The sequence below is a fragment of the Engystomops pustulosus genome, chromosome 2 (assembly GCF_040894005.1).
Source record: "Engystomops pustulosus chromosome 2, aEngPut4.maternal, whole genome shotgun sequence".
Classification (NCBI taxonomy): Eukaryota; Metazoa; Chordata; class Amphibia; order Anura; family Leptodactylidae; genus Engystomops; species Engystomops pustulosus.
In genome coordinates this window covers 238,282,083-238,307,723 of record NC_092412.1, presented here as the reverse complement: position 1 = coordinate 238,307,723, position 25,641 = coordinate 238,282,083, and the positions used below count along the sequence as shown (strand labels likewise).

Below are 25,641 nucleotides of genomic sequence, written 5' to 3'. Positions count from 1 at the left end.
ATGCAGGGGGCTGTACATAAAATAATCATGAGGGGCTGTATATAGAATAACCATGAGGAGGCTGTATATAAAATAACCATGCAGGGGCTGTATATAAAATAACCATGAGGGGCTGTATATAAAATAACCATGAGGGGGGCTTTATATAAAATAACCATGAGGGGGCTGTATATAAAATAACCACGAGGGGGCTGTATATAAAATAACCATGAGGGGGCTCTATATATAATATAACCATGAGGGGGCTGTATATAAAATAACCATGAAGGGGCTGTATATAAAATAACCAGGAGGGGGCTGTATATAAAATAACCATGAGGGGGACTGTATATAAAATAACCATGCAGGGGCTGTATATAAAATAACCATGAGGGGGCTGTATATAAAATAACCATGCGGGGGCTGTATATAAGATAACCATGAGGGGGCGGTATATAAAATAACCATGAGGGGGCTGTATATAAAATACCCATGAGGGGGCTGTATATAAAATAACCATGAGGGGGCTGTATATAAAATAACCATGAGGGGGATGTTTGGGATGATAAACTAGGGAATTTTTTAGGGACCAGGTGACATTTTAAGTTTCTGAATTTTTTAATGCCGCAATGTGAGTTCACTCCAAAGGGGCCAACTGAAACCTGTAGTCGGCCCTGGCAGTGATAACTAATGGATTGACAGAAACTTACCTGGAGCTAAAACCAAGTGACTTCATACAGATTCTATAGCCATATTTCTAGCAATTTCAGCCCAAAAGATCATAGAGTCACTGTATAATCCACTTTAGACCCATCAGAGCCCTCAGACTCATTAGAATAATTATAAAAGTTGATTTTAGATGGGAGGAGGCCATGGATAACAAATATAAGGATATTACCACAGTCATAGCGCCTGGATCTATGAGTAAGTGTTTATCATGATGGATTTAAATGGTAGATTTCCTTAAAGGATAGTTACTTTAGTTGAGGCAAGATGGTGGTCCCCCTTAAACATGTTAAGAAAGTAGGGATCCCCGAATGCTTTTAGACTGCATTTATGATGATTAAAGTCTCTAATATACTATATTCCTTGAGCTCATCCCTTCCCTCTCCCTGTAACTTTTTGTGGCTTTTTAGTGATCTTCTGTCCAGCTTACCATAGCAAGAAGGAATTCAGCCAATATTTCTGAATGTTAGTGTAGCAGGGAGCAAGGAAAAGAAAAGGAGAGAGGATTTTTTTCAAAGTTTGTAAAAAATGAGTGGACGTTGAGCCAGTTTTATGGTAATATGGTCTCTTTTGCGTCTTTCGGAAATTTGGCTAAAATAAGAGAATGAAGCTGGTGGCGTTTTATTATACGTAGAATATGCTGACCTTTTCTATGGAACAGAACGCTTTGAGGTTGATTCTGGTTTCAGTTCATGTTCCGTAACATTGAGGATCTGATAAGTTCTCGGAAATTAAGATGTCAAGTAGGATAACCTTTTAATAGATGAAGTGCCCAGATGAAATAACCTAGACATATAGGAGAGAGCTGACTCATATATTATGATGTATCATCTATAGAAACCAAACACAGTGGGGGAGATTGATCAGAAGGGTCTGAAAGCAGAACTGTTCTAGTTGTTTATAGCAACCAATCAGAGCCCTGTATTAATTTTATAAACAGTTGTGGGGAAATGAAAGCTGAGCTCTGACTGGTTGCAATGGGCAGCCAGAACAGTTCTGCTCTCAGACACGTCTGATAAATGCCCCCCAGTAAATACATTTAAAGGAAATCTACCATCAAAGTCAAACATGATAAACCAGGGACACTTACTCATAGATCCAGGCCCTGTGACTGTGGTAATTGCCTTATATTTGTTATCCATTGCCTCCTTCCTTATAAAATCAACTTTCAAAATTATACTAATAAGCCAGAAGGGCTCCTGGGGATGTTACCAGAGCCCCAACATGCTGTAGCTTCACAACTGTTTGACATTCGCAGTAGCTTCTCCCCTTCCACTATGTGTGATTACAGCAGGGAGGGGAATGTGCTGAGGGAGCAGGGGGGTAGGTAAAACATGCTCCTGCACTTTATAACAGCTCATGAATCTACAGCAAGGTGGGGTCCTGGTTACTCCCTCCCAGAGCTCTTCTAGCTCATTGGCATAATTTTAAAAGTTGATTTTAGAAGGAAGGAGGCCATGGATAACAAAATATAAAAAAAGTTTATCACAGTTACGCCAATATCATGATGGATATTGATGGTGGATTTCCTTTTTAAACTAATGTTTCCTTTGGCTTTTTGCTATGGAGGCTTTGAACACTACTCCTCAGGATACAATTCACAGGTTGTTATGACCAAGTTTATACGTAACGTAAATTATACCACAATATACAGTGATCTCCAAATAATGCAGCCGCACAGCGCTTAAAGGTGAAATTATGAACCCAAAATCAGTCTCTAAATATACCCTATGCCTGTGACAGATGCTAATGGGTGCTCCGCAGGATAGGTTCAGATTAGGGGGATCCAAAACTTGTACTGATCCCTATGTACTGATGTACTAATGATTCTTTAGGACTGCTCAGATTCGGGTCAAAAGATGCAGAGCTGTAGCACTCTGGAACTATCACTGTACAGTGGACTTCAGGGGTCTCCAGACAACCCAGGGGACCAGACAACCCCTTTAATACACCTTTAAAACCTTGTATTTGGATCCCATTATATGGGTGCACTTGCATGAGAAAGGCAACTCCGTTCACATAAATCTACTAACAAAAGTAGGGAAGACTCAAGTGACCTTAGACCTGGAAGTAAATCAATGTCATTACTAATATAAATAATATTCAAGATACTTGTAGCTGACACTAGAGGGAGCTAAGGAGGTGACTGCATACTGATTGCAGTATGCTCTTAACCTCCCTCTAGTGTTGGCTTCCAGCAATGTCTCAAATAAATTATATTAAAACATAATAATTGGATAAGACTTTCGGACCTATTCAGATGAGAAAAACCACTTTTACTAATCCCTCTATCATCCACAATAAGCAATAATATATTTTGCCTTCCATCCTGCTACTTTGTGTCATATATAGTTATTGTATTGTAATGCGAGTTTAGGTAGAATATAGAAATAGATGTAGCCCTGATCCGTGAGATGAGGCGTGACAGACACATGTAAGAGGGGGATTTCTCTCATCTTCTGCTGAAGCAGGAAGCAGTATGTGCGCTTGCTTAACCTATTTTTTGTTTTTAGGTTGGTTTAGATTGTGCAACCTAAAAAATAGTGCTGTTAGTAGCATTTTATATACCAATGGGAGATTTTATCATAGGTTCACCCCATGTAGCCTTGTAACCTTCAAGAACAAAACTGAACCATTGAAGCATTTTTTAAAGCAGAAATAAATACAGAAGGCAATAACAGTGCACTTGTAACATCATTCATTAGATAACATCACTGTGCCTTTTGTTTACTTCTTTCTCCTGTAGTGAGCAGCATCTGGATCCATGTACAGAGCATAGAGATAGGAATAAAAGGCTAGAGATTTACTCTTTCCAAACCTAGAGAGTATTTCACTTAATGATTCAGCTCTCTAAGAAGATTAGATTATTTTCAGATAGGACACTATGTACAATCTTCTCAGTTCCTCCTGCTCTATAACATGTTGCATTCAGTTAGGACTAGAGATGAGCGAACACTAAAATGCTCGGGTACTCGTTATTCGAGACGAACTTTTCCCGATGCTCGAGTGCTCGTCTCGAATAACGAACCCCATTGAAGTCAATGGGAGACTCGAGCATTTTTCAAGGGGACCAAGGCTCTGCACAGGGAAGCTTGGCCAAACACCTGGGAACCTCAGAAAAGGATGGAAACACCACGGAAATGGACAGGAAACAGCAGGGGCAGCATGCATGGATGCCTCTGAGGCTGCTTAATCGCACCATTATGCCGAAATTATGGGCAACAGCATGGCCATGACAGAGTGACAGAATGAAGCTAGATAGCATGTAAAACATCCAATAATTGACCCTGACACTATAGGGGACGGCATGCAGAGGCAGAGGCAGCGGCAGCAGGCTAGAGAGTGGCATGGCGACATACCCTAATTGGACTCAGGCTTCAAACCAATGGGTGTCAGAGAGGAACCAAAGGAGGTGAGCAAGAAGCGCTCAAATAATATCGGTACATGATAAAAGTTTGCCAGTATATTTTGTGGATTACACAGCAGGGTGGCGACAAAGTTAACATGGAAGCCATGAAAACAACCCAAAATTCTGCCTGACACAGCTCGTTTGATAAGGGGACCATGTATGCTTACAGTTCATGCCAGTCGCTGCTCTGGCTGCCAGTCTCCTTTCGAATACAGTTTAAAATAATAATAACCCTCATCCATAAAGCTCTGTATAATGCTGCACCCCCCTACCTCTCCTCTCTTATCTCAGTCTATCGCCCAACCCGTGCTCTTAGATCCGCCAGTGATCTTAGATTAACCTCTACCCTAGTGCGGACCTCCCACTCGCGTCTCCAAGACTTCTCTAGAGCTGCACCAATTCTATGGAATGCTCTGCCCTGGACTATCAGACTAATACCTAACCTCCAAAGTTTCAAACGTGCTCTTAAAACCCATTTCTTTAGGCAAGCCTATAACACTCATTAACTGCATGAAGTTTTAACTCTTCTACTAACCCGTCCTGTGTCGTCCTCCCATCTGTTATCCAGCAACCAACAGGCACCAGACTTCTCTGCAGTCCCATTCACCCTGGACCTGGTATATAAGATGACGGCTGAGTGGTTCAAGCGACAGCAATTCCATTTATTATATTTTTTTCTATTCCCTAAGAAGAATGGCTTGACCATTAAATATTCTTTTACCTCGTGTTACCCCATCATCTTCATAAACCGTAAGCTCTGGCGAGCAGGGACCTCACTCCTGTTGTTCCATACAAATGTTGTGCTCTGTTACATTACATTTGTATTTGTTTCCTATGATTTGTAAAGCGCTACAGAATATGATGACGCTATATAAATAAAGATTATTATTATTATTATTATGGAGGCAGTGAACTAGTAGTAGATTAAAGGTGCTGCAACTATGTTAGTTGGATCTTGGGATGGAGCTGGCGCTCTGCAGCCAGGCGAGCTTTTGCCAATCCAAGCCCCTGTCTCTAGGCTACTCCCCAAACAGCACTTCTAAGAACCTTTTGTATAAGATCAAGTGTAGTAGCGTTCTTATAAGTTTAGGATATGGCGGGTGAGGGGAATGTAAACAGATGCGCAAGAAGCGCTGAAATAATATCCCTAAATGGTAAAAGTTTGCCAGTATATTTTGTGGATTACACAGCAGGGTGGCGACAAAGTTAACAACTTTGATGTGGAATGCCCTGTAATAGCTCTTGGGCGGTGTGCCTTTTATCGCCTAGGCTCAGCAGTTTCAGCACCGCCTGCTGTCGCTTAGCGACGGCACTGCTGCTGTGCCTAGAGCTACCGACTGATGGCGCCATGCCCACGGATGGTAATTCGGAGGAGGAGGAGGTGGAGGAGGGGTGGGAGGAGGTATAGTAGGCCTTTGAGACCTGGACCGAGGTAGGCCCCGCAATTCTCTGCGTCGGCAGTATATGACCAGCCCCAGGGTCAGACTCGGTCCCAGCCTGCACCAAGTTAAGTGTAGTAGCGTTCTTATAAGTTTGGGATATGGCGGGTGAGGGGAATGTAAACAGATGCGCAAGAAGCGCATGATGCGCATGGAGCTGGCGCTCCGCTGCCAGGCGAGCTTTCGCCAATTCAAGCCCCTGTCTCTAGGCTACTCCCCAAACAGCACTTCTAAGAACCTTTTGTATAAGATCAAGTGTAGTAGCGTTCTTATAAGTTTAGGATATGCCGGGTGAGGGGAATGTAAACAGATGCGCAAGAAGCGCTGAAATAATATCCCTAAATGGTAAAAGTTTGCCAGTATATTTTGTGGATAACACAGCAGGGTGGCGACAAAGTTAACAACTTTGATGTGGAATCCATGAAAACAACCCAAATTTCTGCCTGACACACCTCGTTTGATAAAGGGACGATGTATGGAGGCAGCTATATGGACGACTTTTGGAGGTAGCAATGGAGACAACGTGTGGAGGCTGCTATGGAGACAATTTAATTTGGATAGTGCCTGTATGTGGCAGTCCCAAACATTTTTCAAACCAGAGGAGCAGGTAGGTGGCCCTCCAGTAAAATGGAATAGATTGAGTGCCTGTATGTGGCAGTCCCAAAAATGTTTCAAACCAGAGGAGCAGGTAGGTGGCCCTGCAGTAAAATGGAATAGATTGAGTGCCTGTATGTGGCAGTCCCAAAAATTTTTCAAACCAGAGGAGCAGGTAGGTGGCCCTCCAGTAAAATGGAATAGATTGAGTGCCTGTATGTGGCAGTCCCAAAAATGTTTCAAACCAGAGGAGCAGGTAGGTGGCCCTGCAGTAAAATGGAATAGATTGAGTGCCTGTATGTGGCACTCACAAAAATTGTTTCAAACAGAGGACCGGGTAGGTGGCCCTCCAGAAAAATTAAATGCATGAAGTACTATAGCAAGAGCCAGTGGGCCCTGTCAAAAAATAGCCATTTTCCTCTGCTTTACTGTACAAAGAGGAGGAGAAGGAGGAAAATGAGGAGGAGGAGGAGTGGATCAATTATTCAGGTTGAGCTTCCTTCACCTGGTGGAGATTGGAAATTCTGAGAAATCCAGCCTTTATTCATTTTAATAAGCGTCAGCCTGTCAGCGCTGTCAGTCGACAGGCGTGTACGCTTATCGGTGATGATGCCACCAGCTGCACTGAAAACCCGCTCGGACAAGACGCTAGCGGCAGGGCAGGCAAGAACCTCCAAGGCGTACAGCGCCAGTTCGTGCCACATGTCCAGCTTTGAAACCCAGTAGTTGTAGGGAGCTGTGTGATCATTTAGGACGATGGTATGGTCAGCTACGTACTCCCTCACCATCTTTCTGTAAAGATCAGCCCTACTCTGCCGAGACTGGGGACAGGTGACAGTGTCTTGCTGGGGTGACATAAAGCTGGCAAAAGCCTTGTAAAGCGTACCCTTGCCAGTGCTGGACAAGCTGCCTGCTCGCCTACTCTCCCTCGCTACTTGTCCCGCAGAACTACGCACTCTGCCGCTAGCGCTGTCAGAAGGGAAATACTGTTTCAGCTTGTGCACCAGGGCCTGCTGGTATTCATGCATTCTCACACTCCTTTCCTCTGCAGGGATGAGAGTGGAAAGATTTTGCTTGTACCGTGGGTCCAGGAGAGTGAACACCCAGTAATCGGTGCTGGAATAAATTCTTTGAACGCGAGGGTCACGGGATAGGCAGCCTAGCATGAAATCTGCCATATGCGCCAGAGTACCAACGCGTAAGAATTCACTCCCCTCACTGGCCTGACTGTCCATTTCCTCCTCCTCCAACTCCTCCAACTCCTCTTCTTCTGCCCATACACGCTGAACAGTAAAGGACTCAACAATGGTCCCCTCTTGTGTCTCACCAACATTCTCCTCCTCTTCCTCCTCATCCTCCTCCACCTCCACCTCCTCCGATATGCGCTGAGAAACAGACCTGAGGGTGCTTTGGCTATCAACAAGGGAATATTCTTCCCCTGTCTCTTGTGACGAGCGCAAAGCTTCCGACTTCATGCTGACCAGAGAGTTTTTCAACAGGCCAAGCAGCGGGATGGTGAGGCTGATGATGGCGGCATCGCCACTGACTATCTGTGTTGACTCCTCAAAGTTACTCAGCACCTGACAGATATCAGACATCCACGTCCACTCCTCATTGTAGACTTGAGGAAGCTGACTGACCTGACTACCAGTTCTGGTGGAAGTTGACATCTGGCAGTCTACAATCGCTCTGCGCTGCTGGTAAACTCTGGATAACATGGTCAGTGTTGAATTCCACCTCGTGGGCACGTCGCACAACAGTCGGTGAGCGGGCAGTTGGAGGCGGCGCTGCGCTGCCCTGAGAGTGGCAGCATCTGGGCTGGACTTCCTGAAATGCGCACAGATGCGGCGCACCTTCGTGAGCAAATCAGACAGATTGGGGTATGTCTTGAGGAAACGCTGAACTATCAGATTTAACACATGGGCCAGGCATGGCACATGTGTCAGTCTGCCGAGTTGCAGAGCCGCCACCAGGTTACGGCCGTTGTCACACACAACCATTCCCGGCTTGAGGTTCAGCGGTGCCAGCCACAGATCAGTCTGCGCCGTGATGCCCTGTAATAGCTCTTGGGCGGTGTGCCTTTTGTCGCCTAGGCTCAGCAGTTTGAGCACCGCCTGCTGTCGCTTAGCGACGGCACTGCTGCTGTGCCTAGAGCTACCGACTGATGGCGCCGTGCCCACGGATGGTAGTTCGGAGGAGGAGGTGGAGGAGGGGTGGGAGGAGGAGGAGGCATAGTAGGCCTGAAACACCTGGACCGAGGTAGGCCCCGCAATCCTCGGCGTCGGCAGTATATGAGCAGCCCCAGTGTCAGACTCGGTCCCAGCCTCCACCAAGTTAACCCAATGTGCCGTCAGCGATATATAGTGGCCCTGCCCGGCAGCACTCGTCCACGTGTCCGTGGTCAGGTGGACCTTGTCAGAAACGGCGTTGGTCAGGGCACGGATGATGTTGTCTGACACGTGCTGGTGCAGGGCTGGGACGGCACATCGGGAAAAGTAGTGGCGGCTGGGGACCGAATACCGAGGGGCGGCCGCCGCCATGAGGTTGCGAAAGGCCTCGGTCTCTACTAGCCTATAGGGCAGCATCTCCAGGCTAAGCAATCTGGAGATGTGCACATTAAGGGCTTGGGCGTGCGGGTGGGTTGCACTATATTTGCGTTTCCGCTCCAGCGTCTGGGGTATGGAGAGCTGAACGCTGGTGGATGCTGTGGAGGATCGTGGAGGCGACGATGGGGTTTTTGTGGCAGGGTCCTGGGCAGGGGGCTGACTAGCAGCTGACACAGGGGAAGGAGCAGTGGTGTGCACGGCCGGAGGTGAACGGGCTTGTTGCCACTGAGTGGGGTGTTTAGCATTCATATGCCTGCGCATACTGGTGGTAGTTAAGCTAGTAGTGGTGGAACCCCTGCTGAGCCTGGTTTGGCAAATGTTGCACACCACAGTCCGTCGGTCATCCGGTGTTTCCTTAAAGAACCTCCAGACTTCTGAAGATCTAGCCCTCGCCGCAGGAGCCCTCGCCACGGGAGCTTCACTAGTTGACACATTTGGCGCTGATGCACCAGCTCTGGCCCTGCCTCTCCGTCTGGCCCCACCACTGCCTCTTCCAACCTGTTCTGGTCGAGGACTCTCCTCCGTCTCAGAAGCACTGTGTTCACCCGGCCTCTCAACCCAGCTTGGGTCTGTCACCTCATCATCCTCCGATCCCTCAGTCTGCTCCCCCCTCGGACTTCCTGCCCTGACAACAACTTCCCCACTGTCTGACAACCGTGTCTCCTCATCGTCGGACACCTCTTTACACACTTCCACTACGTCAAGAAGGTCATCATCACCCACAGACTGTGACTGTTGGAAAACCTGGGCATCGGAAAATTGCTCAGCAGCAACCGGACAAGTGGTTTGTGACTGTGGGAAGGGTCCAGAAAACAGTTCCTCAGAGTATGCCGGTTCAAATGCCAAATTTTCCTGGGAGGGGGCAGACTGGGGGGGAGGAGGCTGAGGTGCAGGAGCTGGAGGAGTGGCGATTTCGGTGACATGGGTGGACTGCGTGGAAGACTGACTGGTGGTGGACAAATTGCTCGAAGCATTGTCAGCAATCCACGACATCACCTGTTCGCACTGTTCTGGCCTCAACAGTGCTCTACCACGAGTCCCAGTAACTTCAGACATGAACCTAGGGAGTGTAGCTCTGCGGCGTTCCCCTGCTCCCTCATCAGCAGGTGGTGTCTCACCCCGCCCAGGACCACGGCCTCTGACCCCTGCAGTAGTTGGACGCCCACGTCCCCGCCCTCGTCCTCTACCCCTAGCCCTCGGGTTAAACATTTTTAAAATGAGAGTTATAACTTTATTTTTTTTTTTACTTTTTTTTGTTTTTTTTTGTGTTTTTTTTTTTTTTTTGAGTTTTTAAAACCAAACAATGCTATCCTATTGCTATGGCTATTTTCTAGCCAAGTATCAAAGCACACTACTATGCCAGATGAGATGACACTGAGTTAGTGCCTAATTGAAATCCAACCCCTACTAAATTTTCCCACTTCGGTCTTTGCTATGGATATGTGCGTCACTAAGCGCAGAACACAGCGGTCGCAAGTCTCACTACAAATTGCTCAGAATTGGCAAGTACATGCACTGCAGAAAGTACAGCCACCAGCAGATCAACCAGAAATCAAATATATAGAACGCTACTGTATGCGTAAGTAAGCTCTTTGTATTCTCCTATGGCTATTTTCTAGCCAAGTATCAAAGCACACTACTATGCCAGATGAGATGACACTGAGTTAGTGCCTAATTGAAATCCAACCCCTACTAAATTTTCCCACTTCGGTCTTTGCTATGGATATGTGTGCCACTAAGAGCTAAACACAACGGTAGCAAGTCCCCCTGCTAATTCCTCACAAAATGGTACTAGATGCAAATTAAAATAAAAAAAGTAGAACGTTATTGTAGCCCTAAGAAGGGCTGTTGGGTTCTTTGAGAATCACTCCTGCCTAACAGTAAGCTAATAGAACACCCTAACGCTTTCCCTGACCAGCAGCAGCTCTCTCCCTAGCGGCATCCAGACACAGAATGATCCGAGCAGCGCGGGCAGCGGCTAGTCTATCCCAGGGTCACCTGATCTGGCCAGCCAACCACTGCTATCGACGTGTAAGGGTACCACGTCATGCTGGGTGGAGTGCAGAGTCTCCTGGCTTGTGATTGGCTCTGTTTCTGGCCGCCAAAAAGCAAAACGGCGGGAGCTGCCATTTTCTCGAGCGGGCGAAGTATTCGTCCGAGCAACGAGCAGTTTCGAGTACCCTAATGCTCGACCGAGCATCAAGCTCGGACGAGCATGTTCGCTCATCTCTAGTTAGGACACTATGAACAATCTGCTCAGCTACTCCTGCTTTATAACAGGCTCCCTGCAAATAGGACACTATATACAATCTGCTCAACTCCTCCTGGTCTATAACTTGCTGTTTGCAGATTAGACACTATTCACTATCTGCTCAGCTCCTCCTGCTTTATAACATGTAGCCTGCAGATAGGACACTATGTACAATCTGCTCAGCTCCTCCTGCTCTATAACATGCTGCCTGCAGAAAGGACACTATATACAGTCTGCTTAGCTCCTCCTGCTCTATAACATGCTGCCTGCAGATAGGACACTATGTACAATCTGCTCAGCTCCTCCTGCTCTATAACATGCTGCCTGCAGATATGACACTAAGAACAATCTGCTCAGCTCCTCCTGCTCTATAACATGCTGCCTGCAGATATGACCCTATGTACAACCTGCTCAGCTCCTCCTACTCTATAACATGCTGCCTGCAGAAAGAAAACTATATGCAATGTGCTGAGCTCCTCTTGCTCTATAACATGCTCTCTGCAGATCGGACACTATGGACAATCTGCTCAGCTCCTCCTGCTCTATAACATGCTTCCTACAGATAGGACACTATGTACAATCTGCTCAGCTCCTCCTGCTCTATAACATGCTGCCTGCAGAAAGGACACTATATACAGTCTGCTTAGCTCCTCCTGCTCTATAACATGCTGCCTGCAGATAGGACACTATGTACAATCTGCTCAGCTCCTCCTGCTCTATAACATGCTGCCTGCAGATAGGACACTATGTACAATCTGCTCAGCTCCTCCTGCTCTATAACATGCTGCCTGCAGATAGGACACTATGTACAATTTGCTCAGCTCCTCCTGCTGTATAACATGCTGCCTGCAGATAGGACACTATGTACAATCTGCTCAGCTCCTCCTGCTCTATAACATGCTGCCTGCAGATATGACACTAAGAACAATCTGCTCAGCTCCTCCTGCTCTATAACATGCTGCCTGCAGATATGACCCTATGTACAACCTGCTCAGCTCCTCCTACTCTATAACATGCTGCCTGCAGAAAGAAAACTATATGCAATGTGCTGAGCTCCTCTTGCTCTATAACATGCTCTCTGCAGATCGGACACTATGGACAATCTGCTCAGCATCTCCTGTTCTATAACATGTGTATATCTATGGGATTGAAAACTCACTTTTGATTAAATGATAATGCATGTATGCGTATATGTATAAACCTGCTGGAGATTACCAATACTGACATCTTCTCTGTGTAAGATACAATCCGCAGTCAGAGGGCATTGAGGTGTCTGTAAATGGAAGATTTAGTGACAATGCTGCAGATAAGTAGATACCCGCAGGTTTGGGAAGAGGCGCATTAGAGCAGCGGCGTCTGCAGAGTGCACACATTTCATACACAGAATGAGAACATTTTCCTAGATGAAAGAAAATAATCTCCCGCTTTTGGCTTTGATGAAAATATTTCTGAGATGTCATTTACTGTCCACATTTTATTTTTGCCTTTAAAAAAAAAAACAAAAAAAAACAAATTTGTTTTCCCCATCTACTTCATGTGTGAAAAAAGCTCTACATCTTGTAACAAAATAATGTACAAAGTCTCTATCAGTGATAATCTTGAAATTCATTCCCTCTGATTATCAGCAAATGTATCCGTAAAATCAAAAGACTTCTTTGCTAGCAATTTTTGATTCCAGTGGTCAGCGGTTTCCATTTTATGACAACGGGATCACTTAGTACATGTTGCACACGTTGGTGGAGCCCCCCAAAGGCTGTTATGACTTAAAGGGGTTGTCCGAGTTTTGAAAAAAAAACTATATGTGACCGGGAGCGGGCTGCCTAAAACAATAAAGCTGTACTTACCTTCCGGTGCCCTCCGGTATCCAGCGCTGCTGTCGCTCCGGTCCGGGCGCCACGTAAACAAACATGGCCGCCGGAGCAGCGCTGCATTCAGCTTCCGCCCGGACCCGACAAACTTCCGGCCCCCATACACAATGCTGTGTATAGGGACGGATAGGGGTACCCGGCCACGGCCGGCCGGAAGCTGAATGCAGCGCTGCTCCGGCGGCCATGTTTGTTTACATGGCGCCCGGACCGGAGCGACAGCAGCGCCGGAAGGTAAGTACATCGTTATTGTTTTAGGCAGCCTGCTCCTGGCCACGTATAGTTTTTTTTTTTTAAACTCGGACAACCCCTTTAAAATGGTTTTATGAGCACGAGAACGGGAATCCCAGCAATCCACAGAACCAAGGTCACACTAAGGGGCGGAGCTTGTGTCCTGCCGCTCCATTCCATAGTGTGGAAGTGATGGAATTTCTCTCATCTTCTGCTGAAGCAGGAAGCAGTATGTGCGCCTGCTTAACCAATCTATTTTTTGTTTTTAGGTTGGTTTTGATTGTGAAACCTAAAAAATAGTGCTGTTAGTAGCATTTTATATACCAATGGACCAAAGGGAGATTTTATCCTAGGTTCACCCCATGTAGCCTTGTAACCTTCAAGAACGAACTGAACCATTAAAGCATTTTTTTTACAGCAGAAATAAATACAGAAGGCAATAACAGTGCACGTTGTAACATAATTCATTAGATAACGCCACTGTGCCTTTTGTTTACTTCTTTCTCCTGTAGTGAGCAGTATCTGAAGTCATGTACAGAGCATAGAGATAGGGATAAAAGGCTAAAGATTTACTCTTTCCAAACCTAGAGAGTATTTTACTGTCTAAGGAGATTAGATTATTATTAGATAGGACACTATATACAATCTTCTCAGTTCCTCCTGCTCTATAACATGTTGCATTCAGATTCTACATAGTGTCCTATTTGCAGGCAGCCTGATATAGAGCAGGAGGAGATGAGTAGATTGTAGTGTACAATCTACTCATCTCCTCCTGCTCTCTATCAGGCTGCCTGCAAATAGGACACTATGTAGAATCTGCTTAGCTCCTTCTGCTCTATAACATACTGGTTGCAGATTGGATGCCATTTACAGTCTGCTTATCTCCTCCTGCTCTAAAACATACTGCCTGCAGTTAGGGCACTATATACAATCTGCTCAGCTCCACCTGCTCTATAACATCCTGCCTGCAGATAGGGCACTATATACAATCTGCTCAGCTGCTCCTGCTCTATAACATGCTGCCTGCAGATAGGGCACTATTGAATTGATTATGCTGCTCCATTCCATAGTGTGGGAGTGATGGAATTTGCTGAGCTCGTTGCTTGGTTATCTCCACCACTCATATAGACAAAGAACGGGAGTGTTAGAGAAGTACTGTACGTGGCAATATTTGACGCTGCCACATTATTGAAAAGAGCCTTAGGGGTTTTATGTAGAGGGCGGTACAGGACATGTAGTACAGGTAGAGGGCAGTACAGGACATGTAGTACAGGTAGAGGGCAGTACAGGACATGTAGTACAGGCAGAGGGCAGTACAGTACATGTAGTACAGGTAGAGGGCAGTACAGGACACTTAGTACAGGTAGAGGGCGGTACAGGACATGTAGTACAGGTAGAGGGCAGTACAGTACATGTAGTACAGGCAGAGGGCAGTACAGTACATGTAGTACAGGTAGAGGGCAGTACAGGACATGTAGTACAGGTAGAGGGCGGTACAGGACATGTAGTACAGGTAGAGGGCAGTACAGGACATGTAGTACAGGCAGAGGGCAGTACAGTACATGTAGTACAGGTAGAGGGCAGTACAGGACACTTAGTACAGGTAGAGGGCAGTACAGGACATGTAGTACAGGTATAGATCAGTACAGTACATGTAGTACAGGTAGAGGGAAGTACAGGACATGTAGTACAGGTAGAGGGCAGTACAGGACATGTAGTACAGGTAGAGAGCAGTACAGTACATGTAGTACAGGTAGAGGGCGGTACAGTACATGTAGTACAGGTAGAGGGCAGCACAGGACATGTAGTACAGGTAGGGGGCAGTACAGGACATGTAGTACAGGTAGGGGGCAGTACAGGACATGTAGTACAGGTAGAGAGCAGTACAGGACATGTAGTACAGGTAGAGGGTAGCACAGTACATGTAGTACAGATATAGAGCAGTACAGGACATGTAGTACAGGTAGAGGGTAGTACAGTACATGTAGTACAGATATAGAGCAGTACAGGACATGTAGTACAGGTAGAGGGCAGTAAAGTACATGTAGTACAGGTAGAGGGCAGTACAGTGCATGTAGTACAGGAAGGGGGCAGTACAGGACATGTAGTACAGGTAGAGGGCAGTACAGTACATGTAGTACAGGTAGAGGACAGTACATTACATGTAGTACAGGTAGAGAGCAGTAAAGGACATGTAGTAAAGGTAGAGGGTAGTACAGGACATGTAGTACAGGTAGAGAGCAGTACAGGACATGTAGTACAGGTAGGGGACAGTACAGTACATGTAGTACAGGTAGAGGTCAGTACAGGACATGTAGTACAGGAAGAGGGCAGTATGGTACATGTAGTACAGGTAGAGGGCAGCACAGGACATGTAGTACAGGTAGAGGGCAGTGCAGGACATGTAGTACAGGTAGAGGGCAGTACAGGACATGTAGTACAGGTAGAGGGTAGTACAGTACATGTAGTACAGATATAGAGCAGTACAGGACATGTAGTACAGGTAGAGGGTAGTACAGTACATGTAGTACAGATATAGAGCAGTACAGGACATGTAGTAAAGGTAGAGGGCAGTAAAGTACATGTAGTACAGGTAGAGGGCAGTACAGTGCATGCAGTACAGGAAGGGGGCAGTACGGTACATGTAGTACAGGTAGAGGGCAGTACAGTACATGTAGTACAGGTAGAGGGCAGTACAGGACATGTAGTACAGGTAGAGAGCAGTACAGGACATGTAGTACAGGTAGAGAGCAGTACAGGACATGTAGTACAGGTAGAGGGCAGTACGGTACATGTAGTACAGGTAGAGGGCAGTACAGGACATGTAGTACAGGTAGAGGGTAGTACATTACATGTAGTACAGGTAGAGGGCAGTACAGGACATGTAGTACAGGTAGAGGGCAGTACAGTGCATGTAGTACAGGTAGAGGGCAGTACAGGACATGTAGTACAGGTAGAGGGCAGTACAGTACATGTAGTACAGGTAGAGGGCAGTACAGGACATGTAGAACAGGTAGAGGGCAGTACAGTACATGTAGTACAGGTAGAGGGCAGTACAGTGCATGTAGTACAGGAAGGGGGCAGTACAGGACATGTAGTACAGTGAGAGGGCAGTACAGTGCATGTAGTAGAGGTAGAGGACAGTACATTACATGTAGTACAGGTAGAGAGCAGTAAAGGACATGTAGTACAGGTATAGATCAGTACAGGACATGTAGTACAGGTAGAGGGCAGCACAGTACATGTAGTACAGGTAGAGGACAGTACATTACATGTAGTAGAGGTAGAGAGCAGTAAAGGACATGTAGTACAGGTATAGATAAGTACAGTACATGTAGTACAGGTAGAGGGAAGTACAGGACATGTAGTACAGGTAGAGGGCAGTACAGGTAGAGGTTAGTACAGGTAGAGGGCGGTACGGTACATGTAGTACAGGTAGAGGGCAGCACAGGACATGTAGTACAGGTAGAGAGCAGTACAGGACATGTAGTACAGGTAGAGGGCAGCACAGGACATGTAGTACAGGTAGAGAGCAGTACAGGACATGTAGTACAGGTAGCGGGCAGTACAGGACATGTAGTACAGGTAGAGGGCAGTAGAGGACATGTAGTACAGGTAGAGGGCAATACAGGACATGTAGTACAGGTAGAGGGCAGTACAGGACATGTAGTACAGGTAGAGGGCAGTACAGTACATGTAGTACAGGTAGAGGGCAGTACAGGACATGTAGTACATATAGAGGGCAGTACAGGACATGTAGTACAGATAGAGGGCAGTACAGGACATGTAGTACATATAGAGGGCAGTACAGGACATGTAGTACAGATAGAGGGCAGTACAGGACATGTAGTACAGATAGAGGGCAATATAGTCTATGTAACATAGGTAGAGATTGGTACAGTTCATGAGATCCAGAAGGAGAGCCTGACTTGATCTGACAATCTGTCCAGTTTAACAAATTTCCAGTGGCTGCTCAGAAAATGTGCTGCTCTTATATCCTTTCATTACTCTACCTCTGACCTGCATAAGGGGGAAATTTGCTGCTGATAATATATACTTTTAATCAGGAATATCACTGGATTTGTATCATATGCCGGTTTTAACCCATTCGTAGTGCACTGTGAAAAAAATACTTCTTTTCTTTTAGGGTGCTGACACACGTTCCGCTAGTGTAGCATTTCCTAACCAAACGCTAGCGGACGGGGACCACAACTCGGCCCAATCTGGAAACACATATGTGATTGGGCCGAGTTGTGGTCCCCGTCCGCTAGCGTTTGGTTAGGAAATGCTACACTAGCGGAACTGTCCTCCTGTCCTCTGTGGACTAGTGTTATGTTAGGAGACGCAACACTTGCGGAACGTGTGACCTCACCCGTATGGCTTTTTTTTCATTGTTCTTCTCTTTTATGAGGAGCCTCCTATAGTTATTAGGGTTAGTTATGTTTCTGTAAGTTATGTTTCTGCTCAGTCATGATTACAGAATCACATACCTCCATTACTACCCTGGATTTATTGGGTTTAGTCAAACATATTAGATTTGTGAAATACAAACCATGTAGTGATGGAATTTCATGGACAGAAAGCTGCTCCAGGAATAGAAACTCCACAAGTCACGGTTGTCCGCCTGTGATACACAATGCACAGCACTTGTCGGTAAATGATACTAGTTTATTGCACAGCCCTTACTTATTTATGTGGTTCTTAGAAAGACAAACCCCCAAGTAAACCACATCTATACCAGAGAATGGCACTGTGGAAAAAGACATCTGAAACTCCTGTGGGGCCAGGAATAACTTCTAGTTTTTATATCATTTAGTAAAACAAATAGAAAGAAATTGACAAATAGAAACATAGAATGAAGATCATAAAACACTAAGTAACAAAAGCTAAATTGTGGAAGGGTTAATAGATAGGTATAAAAGCTAACAAACAACAAAAAAACTATGTACCTTTTACAGACATATGTCATTCTATTTCCATTTTCCCCCTATTTTAGTCCATTTCGCAATGTTGTCTTTTTTTTTTTTGCTTTTTTTCCCAAATTGCTTAATTTTCAGTGTCAAATTATACCAGCTTGTAACATTTGGCGTTATATTACTTTCCCATTCCCTATTTACAAGAATCTTCACTATTGTCACTAGTCTTAAAGGGAACCTACCACCACGATTCTACCTATAAAGTTAGAGCGGATGGTAGGTGGATGTATGGGACGTGAGGATAGCCCTTTTTAGAGCTAATCCTCACGGCCCCTCTATCTTTTTAAAATCTTTAATACCCTAATATGCAAATTTTGTAAAGTGGCTACTGGGGCAGCTACTCCATGCCCCAGTAGCCTCTTTACTCCTCCTACCCTAACATCTTTGGTGCGCAGCTCCTCGTAGCTGTGTGCCCTCGTCCAAAAGCCGCCTGCGCGGCCACTACTCCGAAGCCGGAGCTACTGCGCGCCGAAGATGTCCGTGTAGGAGGAGAAAAGAGGCTACTGGGGCGTGGATTAGCCGCGACGTGTAGCCTCATGTCCGGCTACTCCACGCCCCAGTAGCCACTTGAGAAAATTTACATATTAGGGTATTAAAGATTTTAAAAAGTTAGCGGGGCCGTGAGGATTAGCTCTAAAAAGAACTATCCTCACGTCCCATACATCCACCTACCACCCGATCTATCTTTGTAAGTAGAATCGTGGTGGTAGGTTCCCTTTAAAATCTAAACTTAACTTATTTCTTCTATATCTGTGGTCTTAATCCTCCCAATGATTGCCAAATCCATTGTGGGGATCAGGATTGTTTCGCAGAACCTCATTTATTCGTTTAAATGTTTCTCCCCAGAATTTACTAATACTAGGACAGAACCAAATAATATGTAGAAAATCAGCATTTTCATTTACACATTTGTAACATTTAGAAGAATCCTAAATTTTCATTTTACAAAGTTTGAAAGGAGAATAATAGAGCATGAAAAGAATTTTTGTTTGTATATGTCTGTGATTTTCGTAAATCGACCCTCTCTTAACATTTCTATATATTTCCCTCCATTCCCCCCATGAAGCCTGTAGATCTTTAAATAAAATTTAAAATAGAAAACATTACAATAATCACAATAGTAAAACATAACACAAACACCATAAACCAAACATAACTAATCCCTTAACTTTTATAGAAAATATACACAATAACTCACCTTTTCAAATAAATATAAATAGTAACAATAATGTAACATCCAAAAAAAAAGACATGAAGACAATGATCACAACATAAATCAAAACCATAAACAACACCCCACACATCAAAAAACAGAACACCAACCTCAAAAAACATATCCCACACCTATAAATGTACTTCACCACACTAATATACATACATATATTCACATATACACATACTGTGCACGCTCCAGCCTGCATAATACAATAATCCAGAGCTGTATTCACAATTCTGCTGTTTCTAATGAAGGTAGAAAGATTAATGATATACAGTACAAACCCCTTCCAAATAAGCAAACCTCCGAAAGTCATCAGATCACTGAACTCTATGAAAGTATAAAGATACCGATAACTTTAAAGATAAAGTAACTAGAAAGATTAGCTGATATTCTTAGATATTAAGTTTGTAGGACTATGAGTGCAGCTCTGAAGTATGGACCAGTATACGATAACTACTGGAATCAATTTACATACACAACTTTTAAGCAGAGACATAACTAGGAGAGGCCGAACCCCTAGCAGGCTTCTGAATTTAAAACACGTATTTAGGAAGTGTCTGTGCCGCTATTGTGTCGCACACGACCCTTTTGTGGGGCAACTGCGCTGGCTTCCATGCGACACAAATCAGGGGGCGTACTGTCAGGGGGGTCCGACTCATTCGGACAGAGCGCGAGATTTAACTTTTAAATTGTGTTGCACGCCCTATGTTAAAGATGCGCCACTAAAAAGATGGTGACACTTGCAGGATATTAGGCGAATAGTCGCATCCTGCATTATACACGGACAATGCACTTTAAGTGATCTCCAGTGACCAGGTAAGTAAATGTGCCCCATAATGTTGTACAATGTGGAGCATAATGGGGCACATTTACTTACCTGTCCGACGAATTTGCCACAAAAGTGCATTGTCCTTGTATAATGCACTGTGCCGCTATTCACTAAGATCGTGCGCCCGATATCCTGCATGTGTCGCTTCCCCGCTCAGGTCCAACAGAGTTCACCTTCTTCTTCCTGGTGCGTGTAAGTGCATTGTCTTGCGATAAAATTTGAAAGTTAAATCCTGCGCTAATTCCGAATCAGTCAGGTTGTCCGGCTGCCCCCAATTTCTGTCTCATGGAAGTCAACGCAGCTGCGCCAAAATCTGATTGTGCGTGACACAATCCCAGTGCAAACCACTATTAAATACCTGTCAAAGCCGTGCAATCCCCGAAACCGTTGGAAAGTCTGACAAAAATGCGATCCGTGACCCTTAGTAAATAAGCCACAATATGTATATAATGATGCACATCCTCCATTCTTTAGTGGCAGGTCACATTACAGGGCCCCAAGACACTGCGGGCCCCATAGCAGCTGCAGTTACGTCCCTGAGTCCGTTGAGTATGATTGCTCACACTGCTGCACTCTTTAGCTCTCTGCACTGAGCTGCTTCACAACCTCTCCAATTTAACAGGCTTCCATATGTCCTGGCAACTGATATCCACTTTTTGATGATGTCATGGGTAGCAGCAATCTGCCATCCAAGATGGCGGTGCCTAGGTAAAGCCCAGTCAAGTGTCGCTGTCGGGGGACAGAAAATGAAAAGAAATATTTTTTTTTAAAAATTAATCAAATTGATTTTCATGAAATGAGATTTTCAGGACAATTCTGTGTTTTAGAGAACTAGTGGGGGTTATTCACTAATATCCAGGATCTTTGGAGCAACATCACATCTGGCTAAATATATTCGGAAACCAAACTAAATCTTTTGAAAACATGATGGAATCTTCAGCAAATCGACTCTTTGATGATGATTCGCTCATCTCTACTGACAGCTGATCATTTCTGTCTAATGTTATATGATGTCCAGTGCTGAACATATAGGGGCAGATTTACTTACCCGGCCCATTCGTGATCCAGCGGCGCGTTCTCTGCACAGGATTCGGGTCCGGCCGGGATCTATGAAGGTAGTTCCTCCGCCGTCGACCAGGTGGCGCCGCTGCGCTGAAAATCATCTCAACGCGCCGGAATGCACCACCTCGGACCAGGTGAAGGTAAGCGCTTCCCAAGCGACACTTTTTCGGTTTTTAAATGCGGCGGTTTTTCCGAATACGTCGGGTTTTCGTTCGGCCACGCCCCCCGATTTCCGTCGCGCGGAAGCCGGCGCCGATGCGCCACAATCCGATCGCGTGCGCCACAATCCCGGGGCAATTCAGGTACAATCGGCGCAAATCGGAAATATTCGGGTAACACGTCGGGAAAACGCGATTTGGGCCCTTAGTAAATGACCCCCATAGAATATAGAGTATATATAGAGTATATAACATGTAACCCTCCTCCCCGGCATTGTGTCAGACAGTATATAATCATTCATTAGAATGTGACTTCTTGGGAGGAATAACACAGAACCTTCTTCATGTAACTGAATGTAACCGATCCCTTTAATGAAGCGAATATCATTCGGACAGGAAGAGCGCGCATTGCAAAACATCTGCTGCTGCAGCGTGGGGTGGCTGTGGTGTCACATCCTCTGACTAGAGGAAGCCTGAGGTAACAGGCACATACTCATTCTCACACTTGTCTCTGTGAAGCCGCTGCCTCGCACAATGCTAAAACGTAAGCCCTCCAATGTCTCGGACAAAGAGAAAAGCCAAAAGCCAAAGGTAAGACAAGTGTAATCCCGGCAAGTGATGCAGCAGAGCTGACTTTGTCACATGGATAGTTCAGCAAGTTTGATATTTGGTTCTCCTGTGACAAGACCCAAGGTAACGGCATAGCTAAGGTGGTGCTATCTAGGCATATGCCCTGGGCTGGCAGTGCCAGGGGGCTGCTTGCCCACATTATTTAGACTGAATCTGCTGCAGGAACAAAAAGCACAGCTGTAACACAATAGAGGAAGATATAAAAGTGATGCAGTAACCAATAGCACCAGAGCAATTTTATAGAATTCTGTGCTCTAAGTTTTTTTTTTTTTTGCTATATTGATAAGTCTCCCCCCAAACCCGATTGCCCATTGTAACACGGCGCTGTGTGCAGTAACAACGCGGTGACGCAATTCTGTCCACACAAAATCATTATTGTGCAAGACTGATTGACGAAAACAGACTTTTGTGGGCACACAATGGATTTTTGTGGTGACTTTTTTGCCTGTAGAATGACTTATGTTATCACTAAGTTAATTTGGTGACACAGAACACTTTTTGCATCACCAAAATGCAAGTGGCGCCCCCTAAATAACGAGATGAACATATGTCCTGTATGGTCACACTACAACACACTAATCTGTTGCATCTGAAACAGAACTCTGCTACATCTGTTCAATTATACATAAGGAATTTTGGTATCCAATTTTACGTGTTTATAGGGCAACTCTCATCTTTCCAGACACGTCTGTGTAGTAACTGATCACATTTCCCATAACAATTCTGCTCTTCTTTCCTGTGACCATATGAATGTGTTTGTGCTGTTCCTCTACAATTCCTCCTAAAAATTCTATGGGTAAATGTATGTTACAAGCTGGGAGTGATACCGAGCAATCAGTGCTGACAGTATCAGAATGTGCAAGGTGAATGTAATAAGGTGAATGTAACACCCATTTGTCAAAATATTCATATAATTCTATGAGGGGTAAAATAGGGACCTTTGGAGAGGTGACAGATACTATTTAAAGCGAATCTGTCACCAGGAATGTGATTTTTAGCTGGTGACAGGTTCCAGTAACCTATGTTATGCTGATTTTAAAAATATCAGCAATTTGAATACATGTTACCCGGCTCCCTGTCAGCAGCTTGTAGTGAGTCCCGTAGGAGGGGAGCTGCAGCTTGTTTGTGTCTCAGTCTCCTCAGTCTACACAAGTGAGGAGGAGAGGAGACTGAGACACACAAAGGCTGCTGTACTGCCCCCATGAAGACTCACTGCTAACTGCTGGCAGGGTGCCAGGTAACCGAAATAAAGTTTTATAAAGTAGTGTCAGTATTGACTTGAATGCTGAAAAAAGCATAGCATAGGTTATTCAAGGCTTTCACCAGCTACTAACTGTATTCCTGGTGCCCGGTGCGCTTTAAAACAACCAAGATGAATGCTGGGCGTATAAAATGTGTATCTATGGTAGAGTTGCATCTGTAAAATAGACAACATTAAAGGGGTTGTCCATGAATAGCCAAACATTATTGGTCTATTAGCCTCAGAATTATGTTTATAAACATCTGACAATTGGTTAAAATGAGTGGTACTCACCTTACCTACTCCCTACCAATCCTGTGCTTGTGCCTCCTGTGGTGACCTCAGTGTGGCAGGTTGACCTCTGCAGCCAATCTATGGTAACCCCTACACTCAACAACGCCAAACGTCTGCTTTCTTCAAAAAACTACACCACACCTGACCACAGGTTGGGTCTGGTACTACAGTTCTTCTCCATTTTAGTATTAAAAATGCAAAACCTCAGAACAGGCCAAGTCATTTGTAAGAAAGCAGCCGTGGTTTCTATCACCCCTTTAAAAAAATGAAGTGGGGGGAATAATCCTGGGCAGCTGTGACTGTAGCTAATTAATGGTGACGTGTGTCAGTAATGTGGTGGTATTACAGTATGGTACAGTGCTATAAAGTAGAGCATATCCTAATGTACTACATTACAAATAATATATAAGAATTACTGTATAGATCAGTGGTGGCAAACCTATGGCACGGGTGCCAGAGGCGGCACTCAGAGCCCTTTCTGAGGTTGCAGTTTGGGCACTTGGCCACTAAGGGTTCGCCATCACTGGTATAGATGGACGTGTCTGGTACATGCAGTAATTCTGCGTTGTGATGATTATACAGAGTTTTTATGTAATTGGAAATAGAATGTATATCTGAGGTCAGAGGTTGCGCCATTCTATGGTGTAACTCCATAGATACAACCATATCATTTACCATCCCCTACAGTATGGAATACACAGCTCCTATACGTTCCTATATGTCTCCATAGTGCATGGGCCTCATAGGTCTAGAAGAAAAATGATATATTTGAGATGATTTGAAGCTAGCTACTTAAGTCAGTTTCATCACAAGAACTGACAAATGTTAGAATATCCAAAACATTTACTTACCCGGTCCAGTCGCGATTCAGCGCGCGTTCTCCGTCGAGGATTCGGGTCTGCCGGGATTCACTAAGGTCCGTGCGCCATCGCGTGCACCAAAATCCAGGGGCAATACGGCGCAAAAATGAGCCCCATTGTGTTGTGTTTTGGCTGAAAAAATTATTTGTTCCTAACATTTGTTCATACGTTGAGTTTTTGTCACGTTTTCATTGCGTTTTGATACGGATATCAAATAAAAAACATTGTGATGAAAACACACATGAAAACACGACGTGTCAACGCACCCTCAGGGATTTCCTTCTTCATGAAGCTCCTCCAACTTTTGCCAATGATACTGGTGTCAGCAGTCATGGCCGGTCCAAGATGGTGGCAGTTCCTTGTAATTTGTTGAAGATGGTCCTTCTGTCATATTGGACCAGCCATGGACTAAGCCCTCATACCTTGTGGCACCCACAGATGGAGGGTTTCTTGGAGTTGCGAGCCTTCCACGTGACCGTAACTTTTTGGACATTTACCGGACAAATGGATGACCCTTTTATAGGGGTCAGGTTTCCAGTCGTGGCCATACTGGTGATTTAGTAGCCTCATACTTGGTGATAGTAGACCAATAAAGGAAACCTGCCTCCGAATTATGTTAAAAACATCTGCCAATGGGTTTAAATGAGTGGTACTCACCTTAGATACTCTCTACCACTTCTGTGCTGGTGCCTCCTGGCTCCATCAGTGGTCTTTGGAGTGGCATGTTGACCTCTTGAGCCAATCACTAGCTATCTCTACACTCAACAATTGGATGCAATGGTCACATGTTATATCATGAGACTGGTGGTGGTCTACCTGGAATGGACTTGGTAATGGCAGAAGATGTGTAAAGAGAACATTACTGGTACTTTTTGTCGACGTTCTTGAGATTGGACAAACCTTGTAACCTATCAATGACTATATTTCCAACTTAGGTGTTTGCAACGGTATTTCTAATTTCTAGTGCTAATATCTCACTGCAGAAAGGTCCACCATCCCATTCATTATGAAGAAGCAAATAGTTGGGGCCCCCGGCTTAGACCTCGTGACCACATACGTTATTTTTGGACGTGTGCTAGCCATTTTTTTTTTCGTTGCGAGTAACACACGTCTCCTTGTTTTTCCATTGGCTGATGCACCACGCTCTGAGTGAGCCAACAATCCATGCTGCAAATTATAGATCAAGTCCTATTCCTGTCCATCTTTGTTGGCGTGCATTGCGCTCACATGACAGATAGGTCACAAACACAACAACACAACCAACAATCATAAC

The 25,641-nt window shown here is 45.0% G+C and overlaps 1 protein-coding gene across 7 annotated transcripts in view; it reads left to right on the top strand.

Annotated features, from left to right (window-relative positions):
* SAMSN1 (SAM domain, SH3 domain and nuclear localization signals 1) overlaps positions 1 to 25,641 on the top strand; it is a 74,669-nt gene that overhangs the window by 29,969 nt on the left and 19,059 nt on the right. Inside the window, exon 1 of one of the 7 annotated variants that reach the window (XM_072138570.1) lies at positions 21,794 to 21,935. The exons of 5 other annotated variants lie outside the window; for them this stretch is intronic. In XM_072138570.1, coding sequence (XP_071994671.1) covers positions 21,879 to 21,935 — 57 coding nt within the window. In that variant the 5' untranslated portion in view covers positions 21,794 to 21,878. Of the gene's footprint in view, positions 1 to 21,793; positions 21,936 to 25,641 lie in introns of those variants that run through there. One more of the 7 variants, XM_072138571.1, reaches the window with a different exon arrangement.